Raw genomic sequence first — 15,873 nt, 5'->3', positions numbered from 1 at the left:
GGAGAGGCTCATCTGTGATTGGTTACATGTGAGACACGGGTTTGTTTCATTGGTTGAAACGTTGAAGGGGCGGGCGTTAAGTTCGACGACTGTGCTGTCACCTTCTGCACTGCTGCAGCAGAATGGGTCTTTTCATTGAAGGCGGTGTTTCCAAATGGGGTGCGGGGACTTTCAGAGGCCCTTCGGGGGTATTCAGGGGGTTCCCATTAGCACAGTTTCACTGGAGCCAAAAACGCTAATAATCAAATTTTGTCCCTATAATCTACAGTGCTTTTTCGTGTTGATATTTATCACACGAAAAATATGTCTCTACTGAATTTGAAATTATTGTTTTAACCAGATGGTGCACATCTAAATTGGAGTAAACTGTGCATTGATTATGCCAATTTATACTGTTGCTTCATTAGACCAATGTCTTTGAAGTTACATTTTTGTCGTTAGTAGTTATTATGATGATTCACATAATAATAGCAGGCTTGAGATATGATGTTGTAGACAATACGGAGCTTACAGCATTCAAACTGTCACAAATGGCACAATATTTCCTTTCGCTTTGACAGGCAGCTTCTGCAAATCCACAGTATACTCTGCAGCGCCTTCAAATTGTATTTTGCTGACACCTTGTGGACAAGTCTTTGGCACCTGCACTGTTTATTACATGCATTTTCAGCATGTAAAGCCAAAATAACAATATTGACCACGGGAAATGTGTTTTTTAAATCATATGTGGCATATTCATTTTAATATATTACAAATTTTGACTGTTATTTGTCTTTAAAATATCAACTCAAAATACCTAGGTCGATTCGGGACACGGCATGTTTTATGAGATAAGTGGTGCAATGCGTCTGTATGGATTTTGACTACTAATACTTAACAGAGCAACAGACTACATGTCAGCACAGGAACAAACTATATTTGTATGCTTTCTCTTTCAAAATTATGAATTACCTCAACATTTCTATAGCTAATATTATTTCAAATTTGTCATTTATCATTCATTAATTATTAATTTCTATTGTATAATCACTGTATCCTAATTTTAACGTAGTCATAACGATAAAAGTATTCATTATTCCTAGTTTCACATGTACTCGTTTGATTTCCTGGTCGTAAATTTAGGATGCAGATAAGTTTTGGGATATTAAACATGTACTGTCTTTCCACCAGTAAGTGTCACTATTTTACTGTTTGACTTCTCAATGTTGTCATTCCTGAGTGTAAAATCAGCTGTGTAAAGTAAAACTTAATAACACCAAAAGTGACTTACTTTGCTTCTAAAAAATAAAAGCACAAATTCTGAAAAATCAAAACAATTACAATAAGAGGAATCCCAAAAATATCAAATGTCATAAACAACAAGACTAAACTTATTCAGTTTACTTCTACTGTGTTTCACGTAGCCTACTTGTGTAAAAATATTAAAGCAACATTCCCCCACGTTGCTATTTTGCGTTTTCTGATGTTTTACTTTGAAATGCAGCACAGGAAGTGCAGAGGTGTATTCTGTCCGGTCTGATAGCGGTTGGTTGCAGTTGTGAAGTCCCGTGACAAATTTTCATTGGGAACTTTCTACGGTGAGGAAAGACTGATGTTTCCTGCTTTCCTCACTCACTTAACCGTACGACTATAGACAACTAAGTCCAGTTTAAGGATTTATTTATAACCGAAACTGGGAAAATGTTCGCCGTAACGACGATTTAACATCTTCAAAGCGAAAAATCCTCATCGGACCAACGGAAATATATGATCACCGGATCAGAGGACTGTACGGTACGTGATGTTCATGTAAACGTTACCTTGTTCCCGTTTTGCCAACGTAGTGTTGGCTGGCGTTTGGCAAAACATACACAGCATACGGAGCTTTAGTAATAATGTTAGCAGCAAATAATGTCAGCTTTTTCCTTTTCCCAAACAATATTAAACTAATGTGAAGCTGAATCTAAACAATGTAAACAAAGTTTACTTAGCAACCTAAACTGTGTTCCATACAGAAACTTAAAATATGTGTAACTGTGAGCTTTTGGTACATTGTTTACAGTTCGTGGGAGCTTGTTGAAGCGTGTCAAACCCCTCATTTAGTGTTAGTGTGTGTGTGTGTGTGTATGTGCGTGTCGGTATTTTATTTGTGTTTATGTGTTCAGCTCCTCCCTCCTCCGGCTCATTTTGTTCTCCTCTCCACGGTTGGAGAATGTGGTTTTTTCCTGTAACACACGTGATCTATGCCGAGATTTAAAAAAAAATAGTGCCGGTATTAAGTACACAAATAGCCTCAGGTGTTAGCTCACCAAATGGCCCAGCCAAAATTAAACAGGACTAGGCGAGGCCTTTTCTGTGCTGTGTGCTAGTCAAGCGTTATCCTCCCCCATATAATTGTTCTCTGCCTGCAGAAATTATGTGTCAGACCTCATAGGCTGTCAAAATGAATCCCCACGTTGGATGTTGATTCAGCTGTTTGGTATGGACAGAGGCACATAACCATTTGTGAGTTGGATGACTTGTATATGAATGTTTATCCTCCTGTAATGCTTCATAAAACTCATTTAATAAGCTTGTGGTGACAAGAGGGATGCTTTTCTTGATAATCCTTTCTCTGTTCTCTGCTGACATTATTTCAATTCTTTTATGTGGAAATCTGCTTGCTAAGATATGAGGAGGTTCACAGCTGGTCTCCTGATGTAACAGGTGGCTATTAAGAACATGTTTTGTATAACCAGAGTGGTTGATATGATATGAGCCTAAAATAATATCACGCTAATTCAACAACAGATGGAAAATATATACATTGTTTGATTTAAGAACAGTTTCAACAATATGATGTGTCTTATATATATTTGCATAAATGGAACAGCTTGCCTTTCAAAAATTCAGTAAAAACCTGAACAAAAATTATTTCTTTTTAGTTTGTAAACAACAGTAACTGAGAGTGAGATTTAGATCCTGTCTAAAATATAACTAGTAGAGTAAGATAAAATAAGACACAAATGACATATCTTAACAGTTGCAATATACAATATAAACACCCTTGAATCTATAAATAGTGTATACTAATCATAAAGCGATTTCCTTCTGTTTTTGAATAAAAGTCTAAGTGATTGAGTTGTTAATTTAGTTGCTTCTGGTGAGATGAGCTGGTAACTGAGTTTACTCCAAGTGGTAAGTAGCCAAAAGGGGCCAAAAAGTCTGTAGCTATTCATAAAACAGTCAGGGCTGTAGTGTCAGACGCCTACGCTTACAATGCCACTGATTTTACTCAACTGTAGTTGCTCCAGTTTTCGGAAGTCAACACCTCCACTACACATTGTGTAACTGCATGATGTCATTATGTCATCAAGTCCAACTTTTGCCATTATCACAATATGTATTTTTTATTTTTTTTGTATTAAAAATTATACTGGTATTATAGTGAACAATATGATGGATCACCCCTAAAAACAAGACAAATTTATGAAAGATATATTTTACTCTACATCTGTTAGAACTGTGGTGGAGGAGTATAAAAACACTAGCCAACATTAGTTCAAATCTCACATGTTGCTTAGACTTGCCCAGCTGGAGCATCCAACACTCTTTGATGTCTATTTTTTTCATTTTGTCAGCGCACAAGCTGATTCAGGCTTGTTTCTAACAGGAAGTAGGGGCCACAGTCTGCAGACTGTGGATTTCTGTGAGCTGTCTGGACATTCAGATCAGTTTAAAAGTTTGTCCAGATGGTTAGGTTGGTTGCACGCACCGGGGTTGACTGAGTTCATGCCCCTCACACTCCTCCAGCTGCACTTCCTCAATCAGAGATCTGACCTCTGTTGTATTATAATGAGATATGTCTAAATTGGATTAATGTTTATTTTATCCAGTGTTATCCCAGATGTATCGTGTCCAAACTATTTAGGTGTATTGCCAAAGTTTTTAAGTGAATCTAAACACCTTTGGGTCGGTTTATTTGCATTTACATAAAGTTAATAAAGGTTATAATTGACAGCTCTTTTGAAATAGGTTGTCTTCCTAACTCTGTTCTTTCTGTGTTTGTCTCAAATAACCATTTTGTCTTGCATCGGTCTGTGTTTTTTTGTTTATCAGTGGATGCAGGCCTGATTAAGCTTTCACATTTGATTTAACATCGTAGGGAGAGCTGCGCTTTGTTTTCTAGCTAAAACTGCTGTCACACATGAGACACGGCCGTACACGGAGAGAAAAAATATGTTCAACATCCTTTTAGGATATCCACAGGCAAGGATGTGTGTTCGAGCTAAGCAGGAAGAATGCTATTTTTGATCCTGTGTAGTAGTCCAGCGTATTTGTGCCTGTCAGCACAAGTTAATTCATGTTGTGGCATACGTGCAGAGCATGCTGGGCTTAAGCTGCGGCTCAGGAATGTGCTTAACAATAATCTTGTTCCTTTTCATACTCATTATGCCTTTCCAAGCTTTGTTTTCACTTCTTATAACATACTTGACAATGCCTGTGAGTGGGTGTGGTGAGCTGCGGCATTCCATATGAAGGAGATGCAGTGTCAGCTGAAAATGTAAGTTGTACTAACTAGACACTTATAGGTTAATTCTCCCTTGCGCAAAAGTATTTGTGGAATGTTAAAAAGCGGGTCCTACCCAGTGACGTAGAGTCAGTTTAACATGAAAACATGCACAGATGTGTGGCAGCTCAAGGAAATGGCCAACAGTTTTTGTGCGCTCATGTCACAGTTGCTCAAACTTCACCAGCTCTCTGTATTCAATAGCCATGATTTAAAAAAAAACCCCAGAAAACAAAACAAAACAAAAGACTTTTGCCCTGCAGTGGCTAGTCAGAGGAGGCAAACCTGGTAGCCAAAATGTGTCATCTGCATATTGGTGGTGAAGATTAAGTTTTAACAAAACTTAAACAATACTTGAGCATCAGTTGACAGAAAATTTATCAGCAACTATTTAGATGATTTATGGTTCTAAAGTTGTTTTTTTTTTAGCATAATATCCAAAACTTTTCTGCTGTCAGCCTTTAAAATGTGGGGATTTTCTGTTGTTTTATGTCATTGTTAAATCATTATCTTTGAGTTGGGCATAAACAAGACATTTTAAGACTTCAACCTGGACTCTGAGAAATTTTGATGGGCTTTTTTTATGCATTTCATGGACTTAAACACAGTTGATTTAATTGATGAAAAAGTCAGCAGAATACTCCAGTGAAAATAATGCTTAGTTCCAGCCCTAGATTTATCACTTTCATAAAGTAAAGACAGTTGTGTGGGAGGAAATGTTTTTGTTATTGGTCTTTTGGTTTGGCTCAATACGTGTGGCTGAAAATGAAACTAAAGAAAGTTAGAGAGAACAACAGAGAAAAAAGACGTCAGAGATGAAGAGGGCATGAAGGTCTCTCTGATCGCACACATGCATTTTAAAGAGGGGCGCTCTTTTTGCTGTACCCTCACCCTGACGTGAGCAGAATGACTTATGCCCTCAGGATGCATTCAGGATCAATATGCAAAAGAACGTTGACCAAAGGCAGGTTTTCCATTTGTTGTGAACAAACAACAGTGAGGGTAACAACAGAAAAGAAAAAGTACTCAACAAACGACGCTGACCTCACTAACATGAAACAATGGATAAGTCAGAGCAGCAAACAAAGAGCTTTGTTGTAAAAGAAACAGACGTGACATGGTGGAGGGAAAGAGATCTGGGTGTATGTGATATATTCAGATCACACGGTGTTTAGTATATATCCTACACATAATACAGGTGATATTTCGACCTATCCTAATTCATTTATAACTCTTTGTAACAATAATGAACTTCCGTCCTTCTTCAGCTTCAGGAAACTGAGGTCTTGACCTTTTGTTTCTACTGTTGTCAGGGGACGGAGTCTATTACACCTCAGCAGTGAGCCTCAATTCTCTCTTTAAATGCCGGGAAAGAACAACTTGTGGGGTCTTAGTCGTAACCCTTTGAAATCTCTTTCAAAAACATGGAAAGAAGGCAATGAGCAACTTAAGAAACAAAAAAGAAAAAAGAAATGGCCCAAAAATTTGCCAGAAATAAGTAAAAAGTTTTAAGAAAATGACCTAAGCAACAACAACAAAGAAAGTGAAAATAATATAGAAGTTATAGTTTTCTGGGCATTTTTCTGTATTTTTTGATAATATCTAATAATCCCCTAGCTAATTTTCAGGTCATTTTTCTGCCACCTTTGCCTTTTTTTTTTTTGTTTTTGTTTTGTAACTTACGGACATTTCTTTCCCAGTTGCTCATAATGTTTGTGCTCATGTTTTCAAATAAAATTAAACCAATTATTTCAGGTTTTAAAAGTTTAAATGCTTTTGAAGTGCATCTGAACGCAACACATAAAAAGTGATGTCAATCCAGGTGTTAAAGGGTTAACCTATTGTGTAACCCCAGCTTCAAAGACCCCTGGAAGGTTGTTTAAAAATACCTTTCTACTGAACGGAACAAGGGAGAATGTCACAGACCCAGCATGTGTAACGGAGATAGTGTGTGTCAGAGTATGAGTATGTGGTCACGTGTTAAAGAGGGGATGTGTGAGATGACTGCATGTGGAAGACAGAGACTTGCAAATCTCATGTGAGGCTTTAACAAGTTGTTATTAATCAGTATGTATGTGAGGTAAGTGTTTTTTCATAGTGAAGAATTGGAGGAGGGGGAGGATGGGATGTTCAGAGGAAGGAGTGAGTTAACTGACTGCTCAGGGGGAGGGGGCCCGCCTGCTGTCATGTAACAGCTCACTGACCCTCCTGTTGTTGCGTGTGCACACACTAGCCACTATCTTCACTCTCCAAGAAAGCACGGGGAACTTCAATACAAGGTTTTCAACCAGCAAGCTTTTTTTCTTCTTAAAAAAGATTATTTTGGGGGTTTTTTAACTTTTATATGACTGGACAGATATTAGCGTGAAAGGGGGAGAGAGAGGGGATGACATGCAACAGAGTACATGGGGTGCCTGCTCCACTAGTTGAGGAACTGGGCACCCCCAACCAGCAAGGTTTTTAAGGCAAAAATGTGAGCCATATCTTTTTTTTTTTTTTGCAAGTCACCAATTACTGTTGATGTCTTTTGCAAAATGGTCATAAAGTGCCTCAGGGATGATGCTTTTCGGTAGGCAGACCAGGAAGTTAGTTTCGCCCTGGTTCCCTCATCAGAAAGCCTATAGGATTTTTCCATTGTATTTTGGATTATTGCAGAAGCTCAACTCTGTGGCAAACAAACATATATGACACTTACACATTTTGTTCAGTGAGATAATCTTCATAGATTAACACCACTTTAAAGAGTTTACACTGTGGTCGTGTTATATATCCTTGGGCAAGATACTGAACCCCAAGTTGCTCTCGATGGCTGTTCCATCAGTGTGTGTGACTGAGTACTGAGTAGCATGTAGCTACTTATACGGAGGCCTTTGACACCAGTGTATGGACATTTGAGCCATTTCTTAAAGCCAAGTGTGATACTTACAGGGAAGCAACTGGGGGCCAAGTGATCTTTTGTACTACGGACTTGCACAGCTTAAAAAAAGCTGTGACCTATGACAAGCGATGAAATAGGAGTTTAGATTGATCGATGAGGTAATATCATGGTTTGTTAGTAGTTTGTTTCCATGATACCCATCAACAGGATTATGTAACAGCTAAAACATCTAAGAAATACCTCACAAAAAACAGCAGTGAAGAGGCAAGCAAATACTAAAAAACTTAGTTACAGTATGGGATTAGTGTTTAACATATCAGGTGTAGACAACATAAACATTTGAGCCTGAAATGTGTAGCGAACCGAAATGAAGCACCAGTTTCACTTCCTTAATAACAGGGTGTTGTGTTCTCTTTTCTCCTCTGCAGCAGTGACCCAGGATGGGGACGGGCCAGTTGTATACTTGAAGTCTTACCGTGAGGAAGACGCTTTACTTCATGACCTTGCACCTTTGAATATCGACAGCCCCCAAGATGGACGAGCAACCCAGTCTCCCCAACGTCAGCATACCCTGCCACAACGAGCAGAGGGAGGGCAAGAAAAAGCGTTACACAGTACGTAGAAAAATTCTATTTATTGTTTGACTTGCAGTTCTGAGCAAAAATAATTCTACAAAGGTCATTTCAGTAGTTGGTTGTCAGTTTGTGAATGTTACATCTGTAGTGAAAAATCATATTAACTGAGCATATGAGCATGTAATACTACTCCTTGTGTTTACATGGACTCTCCTTGCCCTTTTTTCAGGTTTACAAAGTGATGGTTAATGTAGGACAACAGGAGTGGTTTGTCTTCAGACGTTATGCAGAGTTCGATAAACTCTATAACACAGTGAGTTTTGGAACAGTGTCATTTTGATTTTACAGCAATACCTGACACATTACCATACATTTGTCGAGTCTTTGATTGACTGGCTTTGGTGACATGCTGTTCACAGTACATTTAGAATAATTATATACTTGTGAGTGTAGATGTTTTCTATCCCTTACATCAGTTGCTCTCCTGTCTTTTAATGCAGTTAAGGAAACAGTTTCCATCTATGAACTTGAAAATTCCTGCTAAGAGGATATTTGGGGACAATTTTGAACCTGGTAAGTGTTCACGCCAGGCTTATGTATGACATGACAGAATCAGAATCAGTACCTCATGCTCAAAAAATATATGTGCTTGATCTTTGTTGTTTGCCTAGTATTTGTATTTTTTTTAACAATGTATGTGTCTGCCCGATAGAGTTCATCAAGCAAAGAAGAGCAGGGCTGCATGAGTTCATCAAGCGAATTGTCTCACATCCTCAGCTTTGCAACCAGTAAGTGTTGGTGTTCTCACTTTCATTATGCTACACCACACTGAGTAGCTCCAATGATGTAAAAAATCTAATGAGATCAGATGTGTTCAGCCATATTTTTCACTCGGCCTGAGTTAGATTTAAAAGGTTCAGAATGTTCTGCTTTTTCATGCTTTACCTGCTGATGATACTTTATTTCTGTTTTGCCCCTTTTTGAACTTTATAGTCCAGATGTGAGGACCTTTCTGTTGATGGACAAAATGCAGAACTTTTCAGATGCCTCAGAGGACGAAGATGACAAAGTGAGTATCAACTTATCAACAAATTTTGATGGATCAGTTTCTGTTTTTCTTTGTGTATATTTTTGTTCTCCTGTTGACTAAATCTTTTCAATTGATGTGTTGGATAGTCCAGATGAGAGCTGCAAAGATTGACTGATTCGTTGTCAGCTAGATTGCCAATCAATTAATCAGTTTGAGTAGTAGTAGCTTAAAAAGAAGCCTATGTTCTCCAATTCAAGCTTCTTAAATGTGAATATTTTGTGCTTTCTTTGCTCATCTGTAACAATAAAATGAATATTTTTGGGTTGTGGACAAAATGAGGACATCATGTTGAGCTTTGTTTACCATTTCCTGACATTTTACAGACCAATATATTGATTTATTGAGAAAATAATCAACAATCGTTCCATAGTCCAGATAAAGTGTAGTCTGTAGGTCTTCTACATCTGTTAGTCTATCTAGACTCCAAATAAATACAGATAGTAAACAAGTTTCCCACAGATAAAGGACTGGATTCTTGGATCTAAAAACTCTCCTTGAATCAGTGCTGAGTGTGTTTCAGTTTAAGTATGTGGTTACATTTTGGCGGCTAATCTAGATAATGTTTTCTCTGCTGTTTAATAGAACAACTCTACCTCCAGAAACATTAACCTGGGGCCATCTGGAAATCCACAGTATGTTCAACCTGTTTGTATTTTATGGTGCTCTGTATGTTATAGATTTGCACGTTATTAATATTTCATTTTGTTGTATATTTGCACTATTTATCTGCATTTTTTCCTACTTTGTACTGCAACTGCTGCACAATATTTCCCTTCAGGATACATAAAGTCATATGTGATCCTATCGTGTTTTACTCAACTTCTATTTACACTTTAAGAAGATCTAATATTTTTGCACAAAGCAGACTGCCTTGATGTTTTTACTAACCTTGCAGCTGTGTGCTGTGTACATGCGCTGAGTTTAATGTGCTGTAATTCTTATTTCAGTGCCAAGCCCACAGACTTTGACTTTTTGAAAGTCATAGGAAAGGGAAGTTTTGGGAAGGTATGTGAACCACACAAGACTGGAAAGTACTACTTCTTTCTGTTCATACCAGAGTGACTAACGAGTATTGTTTCGATCAAATAGTGTGGTAGTTAGTCGATCTTCAATGTGGTAGTTTACATAGAAGGTAGTTTTATAAATCAGCTTTCATAATGGTGTTGACTGATATAGATTTGTCATACATATTGGCTATGTGTAGAAATGTGTCTATGCTGCTGTTGTTTTTCCATAGGGGTAGCAGCAAGTTTTAGTTCTGCATGTATTGGCCTTTCCATGCAGGAAGTGAAAGTCTTATTGTGGCTTACACTGTTGATGAAATCTTTAACATACTTTCTCTTCCTTGTGATGCAGGTTTTCCTTGCAAAACGAAGACATGATGGAAAGTATTATGCAGTCAAGGTTTTACAGAAAAAGGTCATTCTCAACAGAAAAGAGGTAAGTTTTACTATCAGTATCACCCTGACCCTATCAATATTTCGGGCATGCAGATGTTGATTATATTTTTCTAATACACTCCTTGCAATTAGCAAAAACACATCATGGCAGAGCGCAACGTGCTGCTGAAGAATGTGAAACACCCTTTCCTGGTCGGGCTTCATTATTCCTTCCAGACCACAGACAAGTTATACTTCATCTTGGATTTCGTCAACGGAGGAGAAGTGAGTCGTTTCAGTTTTGTGAATAATGCGCTCACACAGAAATGACTCACAAGTTCAAGAAAAGCTGAGAACAGCAGTTACACAGGACATTGTTATTAAATAGCTTTAATGAAATTCCTCAGTGCCACAGTGCTGTGTGTCAACACACCTCCATGTGCGAAAATCCCATTAGAGATCACAACATTAGTGATAAAGAACTCACACAGTGTGACTCCCTCTGTGCATTTACTTCAAGTGTGAGCAGCCTTTTTAAAGCTGCCGTGTGTGACTGACTGTGTGAGGGTGACTAAATACAATCTGTATCCCAGTAAATCTGCTTCTTGCCCCTTTTGAATGAGCTGACTACAAAGACCAGTAACATGTAAATCAAATCAGCAGTTACACTTTCCAGTAAAAGTTATTTATGTTCAGATTAAAAGGGTATTATTTATAGGCTCTTCATACATTAGAGTACTTTTTTTGCAACTGTATCCCATCATGGTTAATCATTTGATTTTTGCACTCATGGTGGTATATTCTCCTACAATACAGTTGCCATGTAATACATTGCAATAACTAAAAATAACTTTTTTATTTTAGCTTTTCTTCCATCTTCAAAAAGAGCGCACCTTTCCAGAGCCCAGAGCAAAGTTCTATATAGCGGAAATGGCAAGTGCACTGGGATATCTGCATTCTCTCAACATTGTTTACAGGTATGTTTAGGGCTTGTTTCAGTAAAAACAATTTAAATTTAAAGAAAAGCTTAAGTATTTTTTAACCTGGAGCCCTTTTCTCGTGTTTTTGTGTAAAAGTAATAGAGACAGCAGTTTTTTACAATGGTCCAGTATTGAAAGAGAACTGTGGACTGTAAATTTGCATACCCTGAAGTGCTTGTTTTTGCCACTGACAGTCTTGGATTGTTTCGAGTGTCTTACAACAATACCCAAAAGACCCTGCAAAGAAATGAAATGTTTTTCTTAACCTTTCGTTCAATGATGTCTGCTTGTGTGTGTAACCAAGTTTAGTACAAGGAGAAATTTCGCTATGAAATCTTGCAGTTTTTCCACATAGTAGAAATCAGGCTCCACCATGACACTGAATTAAGCAATACTGCAGGAGGGGGAGTGCTGTTGTACTGTGTATCATCATGGCTGTGATTCGGTCATAGGCCTCCTGCCAAAGATAATCACAGCCGTGATGATATACAGTACAACAGCACTCTCTCTCGTGTGATATTGCTTTTATAAAACAGTTCGTCTCCGCGCCATGTCTTATAACTTAGTTGAGCACAGTCTTGAAGCACCGCGTGGGGGTTAGCTTAGCTAGCTATAAAGAGACAGCTTAGCTAAAAACAACACCGCGAATAATAGCTCCGCCCTCACATCGCTGCAGCCAAAAAGTAACCGACCGTCCTGAGTTCGCTTAACTTGATAACGAATAAAACAATAAACAGGACGGAAGACGGTGTGACAGCTTCAACAGCAACTGCTGCCTATTTTATTTTCCTTTTCCAAAACTCCCACAAATTCACGAGCCCCAAAAAGAGTGGAAGTTCCCCCCATTACCCTTTTTTCCTGTCATACGGAAACTCTAGAGGGACACACAATAGACCTCCAGGACAGTTTGTTACACTACAAACTACAGTAACATTAGATAACGACCAACAGTTAATATAGGCTTAAGTAATGGTTTAGAACAGCTGTGAAGTGGAGTGATACATGAGTCAAAAGTCCCAGGGATGTAGCCTATCAATCATAGAATGCCTGTCGACCAAAAATGTGTGCATATATATATATATATATATATATATATATATATATATATATATATATATATGGTAATTTGGATTTATGACCTCAGTTTTCCAATTGCTGACTACAGCTCTGTGTCTCATATACTGAAAGTAATTCATGTGTGTTAATCTCATCCAGAGACTTGAAGCCAGAAAACATCCTCCTTGACCATGAGGTGAGTATTCCTGTTGTTGAACACAATAATAATCACCGTAGCAGTAATTACTCTGATCATACCTGCTACTTTTTTCAAGTTAAATATCCAGCTGACCATACAATGTGCCTAAACACTGGCTGCAGATTTATTACGTAAGACCATACAGCACAAATGTCATTCTTTCCCAGTCATATTTTACCTCCAGTGCTCAACAGAGTCATTTCCAGTTCCAGCAAGACAGCATGCGTGTGATTGGATTAGGTCTTACTAATGATTTTCCTGCCTAGCCTTATTGAGAAAGTGAGGGAACGGTGAATGGGACTGAGCGAGCTTCACTGCAGCCAACATTCCTGGGCAACAATAGAATCCTCAGTCCTCACGAATAATGAGCTGCTTGTGTGGCACATGTTGTCTGAAAACGTCCCCGTGTCTTCTCTCTTTCTTTTAAGGGGCATATCATTTTGACAGACTTTGGATTGTGCAAGGAAGGCATTTCCCTGACAGATACCACCACTACATTCTGTGGTACACCTGAGGTAAAGCACCATTGATTTGGATGTTTAAATCCTGCTAATTTTGCACCAGGGAGTTTCAAAGTCTCACCTTCAGTGTCAAAAATTAATAAACATTAACAGACTTTCTGGATCAAAGTGTGGTTAATGATCTAAGTATGAGTGTATTCCATCTAAGGCTATACCGCTGTCTGTGTGGGGATATGAGTCACATTTTCCCAGGAGAAAAATAGGCTTTTATGTGCAAAAATAGCCGATATACATTTGGTTGGTGTGTTTTTAGCCAGGAACAAAATGTCAATGTCATATTATTATGTTTGTGTGCTTCTTCTGACCAGTACTTGGCTCCAGAGGTCCTGAGGAAGCAGCCATATGATAATACAGTAGACTGGTGGTGTCTGGGTTCAGTGCTGTATGAAATGCTCTTTGGCCTGGTGAGTTTTTATCCAGTTTTCCTCAAATATCCTAAACACATATTACTTATTTATGCAGCATACCCCACAAGTAACAGTTAGGAAATCTATGGTACTTTTGCAGGAAAAACTATGTAGTTTAAACATAATGTACTGGTAAGCTGCTGCAACTTTGATGATTCTTTAAAGAGCTTTATGTTTGAGAATATCATTGTGCGGTCTCACCTACTCACATGCCCTAACTTGTCTCTTTTTTTCATACCCTAGCCGCCATTCTACAGCAGAGACACACATGAAATGTATGACAACATCCTCCACAAACCGTTGGTGATGCGACCTGGTGCGTCCAGCACAGCCTGGTCAATCCTCCAGGGACTGCTGGAAAAAGACGGCACACACAGGCTGGGGTCGAGGGATGACTTTGTGAGTGGTATTAATTTGTATACTATGTGTAATACATGCATTTACAGCAGATTTCCCTATGTTTGGGATCCCCCTTGTGGCTGATGTGTGTACATCATATCACAACATCATTTTTTTTTCAACTAACTTTCTATAAATACCAAATTATGTTACATTTCCCCCCCCTACATTTTCAGAATGAGATCAAAGCACACAGCTTCTTCTCCTCCATCAACTGGGATGACCTCGATCAGAAGAAGATCCCTCCCCCATTTACACCCAATGTGGTAATATTCCTTTCTTGCCCTGCATTTAGAACAATATGCGTGTTTAACAGTAACAGTGCCTTTACTTTTGGAAAACTGCACCCTGCACTTAAGAGATACACTGCAACACACATTGCTTTTGAAGACTACAGAATTTTAAAAAATATTTGTGTTTAATTTGATCATATTTCAACACTCACTGGTCCTTTTGGTAACAAAGACCTGAATGAAGATGTAAAACTTCATAAAGGTAGAATCCATGCAATGCCATTGTGTTTGATTGCACAGCTGTTGCTAATTAAGAGTGAAGGTTGCCTAATTAAGTACCATCTTTTAAACTACCTCATAAATGCATTTTACAGACTTAATTTAATGTTAGGTTTTGGAGTTTTACCTCTCAGGTTTTGTCTTTGAAGATTTTTGATCAACAGTTTTTTTTTTAAATTGCCTTATTTTAATTACCTTTATTATACATATGTTTGAGTCTTAATTTTTAATGTTTTATCTTTATCTTGTTGTATGCCATCAAATTAAGCCCCTTTTATATATGCAGGTTGTTTTGAATTTGTCCAATATGACCCATGTTTTTATTCCCTCCTACCCCAATGTTTGTACAGAGCTCCTGCTGTGACATCTCAAACTTCGATCCAGAGTTCACAGATGAGATGGTCCCCAACTCCATCTGCTGGTCTCAAGACCATTCCATAGTCAATGCCAGTGTAATGGAGGCAGACGATGCGTTTGTGGGCTTCTCTTATGCCCCAGCTTCTGATGACTCTTTCCTATGAAACATTCCCCATGAGGTCTTGGATTGCCTTAACCATCATAACTTCTTTTGACTAAAGGGAAGAAATTGTACCGTGGATTATAACTTGTTCTATGAAACCAAAGCGAGAGGATGAGACTAAACAGCACTTAAAACATTTTGGTTGGAACAAAGCGTGCCAGAAAAGTCTTTATTTTTTACCAATTTGTATTTATATAAATATGTATACATAACAGATGATATTTTTAAGAATTACGGACAGACATCCTCTTGTTAATGGTATTTCTGGTGGTTTCTAAAATGAGCCTCTTAAAGCCTTAAATTTGTCCCTTTAAATGAAATCAATAAGCAGTTTTCTGGAAAACTTGAACAATTCACTGGACTTAAAATCACACCATTTGACTGCCAGATGGAGGTGAGTTTGTCCATGTAATTACTGTAAAAATACATTGTAGCTAAACTGGAAATAGGGATTACTTGAGAGACCACCAAATAAAGCATTATGGTTTATAGGTCACATTTGTAAACAAGAAAAAATGTCTTCTACTTCTTCATTTACCTTTCAGTTTGTCTTTAAATATTGAGTGAATTGTTTTTTATTGGACTGTGTTGTTTTTTTTCGCTATTCTTCAGCTTATCCCATTTATTCATAACTGCAGAAATTAAAAATCCACCGTACTTTGCTTTGCAATTAAATAGGCTTATATTCCTGCACAATAATAAAAAAATATGTAAAAGAAAGTGTGTCTTTGTACTTGGATAAAAATGTTGGGGGGGGGGGTGTTCTCTGCTTTTGTAATAACCTTGATAAAAAATTGAAATTTGAACGCATCACATCCGGGTTCTTAGC

General features: G+C 38.0%; 1 protein-coding gene across 1 annotated transcript; it reads left to right on the top strand.

The window, feature by feature from the left end:
* Positions 1 to 1,526: 1,526 nt before the first annotated feature.
* Positions 1,527 to 15,764, top strand: sgk3 (serum/glucocorticoid regulated kinase family member 3). The gene is made up of 17 exons (XM_042510452.2): positions 1,527 to 1,773; positions 7,835 to 8,020; positions 8,211 to 8,294; positions 8,482 to 8,554; positions 8,694 to 8,769; positions 8,975 to 9,050; positions 9,654 to 9,703; positions 10,019 to 10,076; positions 10,428 to 10,511; positions 10,604 to 10,735; positions 11,315 to 11,427; positions 12,646 to 12,682; positions 13,114 to 13,200; positions 13,515 to 13,610; positions 13,857 to 14,012; positions 14,189 to 14,278; positions 14,875 to 15,764. Exons 2-17 carry the CDS (start codon positions 7,940 to 7,942, stop codon positions 15,043 to 15,045), a joined length of 1,464 nt encoding a protein of 487 aa, XP_042366386.1. The 5' UTR covers positions 1,527 to 1,773; positions 7,835 to 7,939; the 3' UTR covers positions 15,046 to 15,764.
* Positions 15,765 to 15,873: the final 109 nt, after the last annotated feature.

The sequence above is a fragment of the Plectropomus leopardus genome, chromosome 21 (assembly GCF_026936395.1).
Source record: "Plectropomus leopardus strain MGB_pleo_1.0 chromosome 21, ASM2693639v1, whole genome shotgun sequence".
NCBI classification, from domain to species: domain Eukaryota; kingdom Metazoa; phylum Chordata; class Actinopteri; order Perciformes; family Serranidae; genus Plectropomus; species Plectropomus leopardus.
This window is presented reverse-complemented; position numbering and strand designations above follow the sequence as displayed.

Coding starts and splice junctions, on each gene's coding strand:
- sgk3 (XM_042510452.2), top strand. CDS start 7,940: ATGGACGAGCAACCCAGTCTCCCCAACGTCAGCATACCCTGCCACAAC. Junction 10,736..11,314: donor ATTTCGTCAACGGAGGAGAA/GTGAGTCGTTTC, acceptor TTTTTATTTTAG/CTTTTCTTCCATCTTCAAAA. Junction 13,201..13,514: donor CATTCTGTGGTACACCTGAG/GTAAAGCACCAT, acceptor TCTTCTGACCAG/TACTTGGCTCCAGAGGTCCT.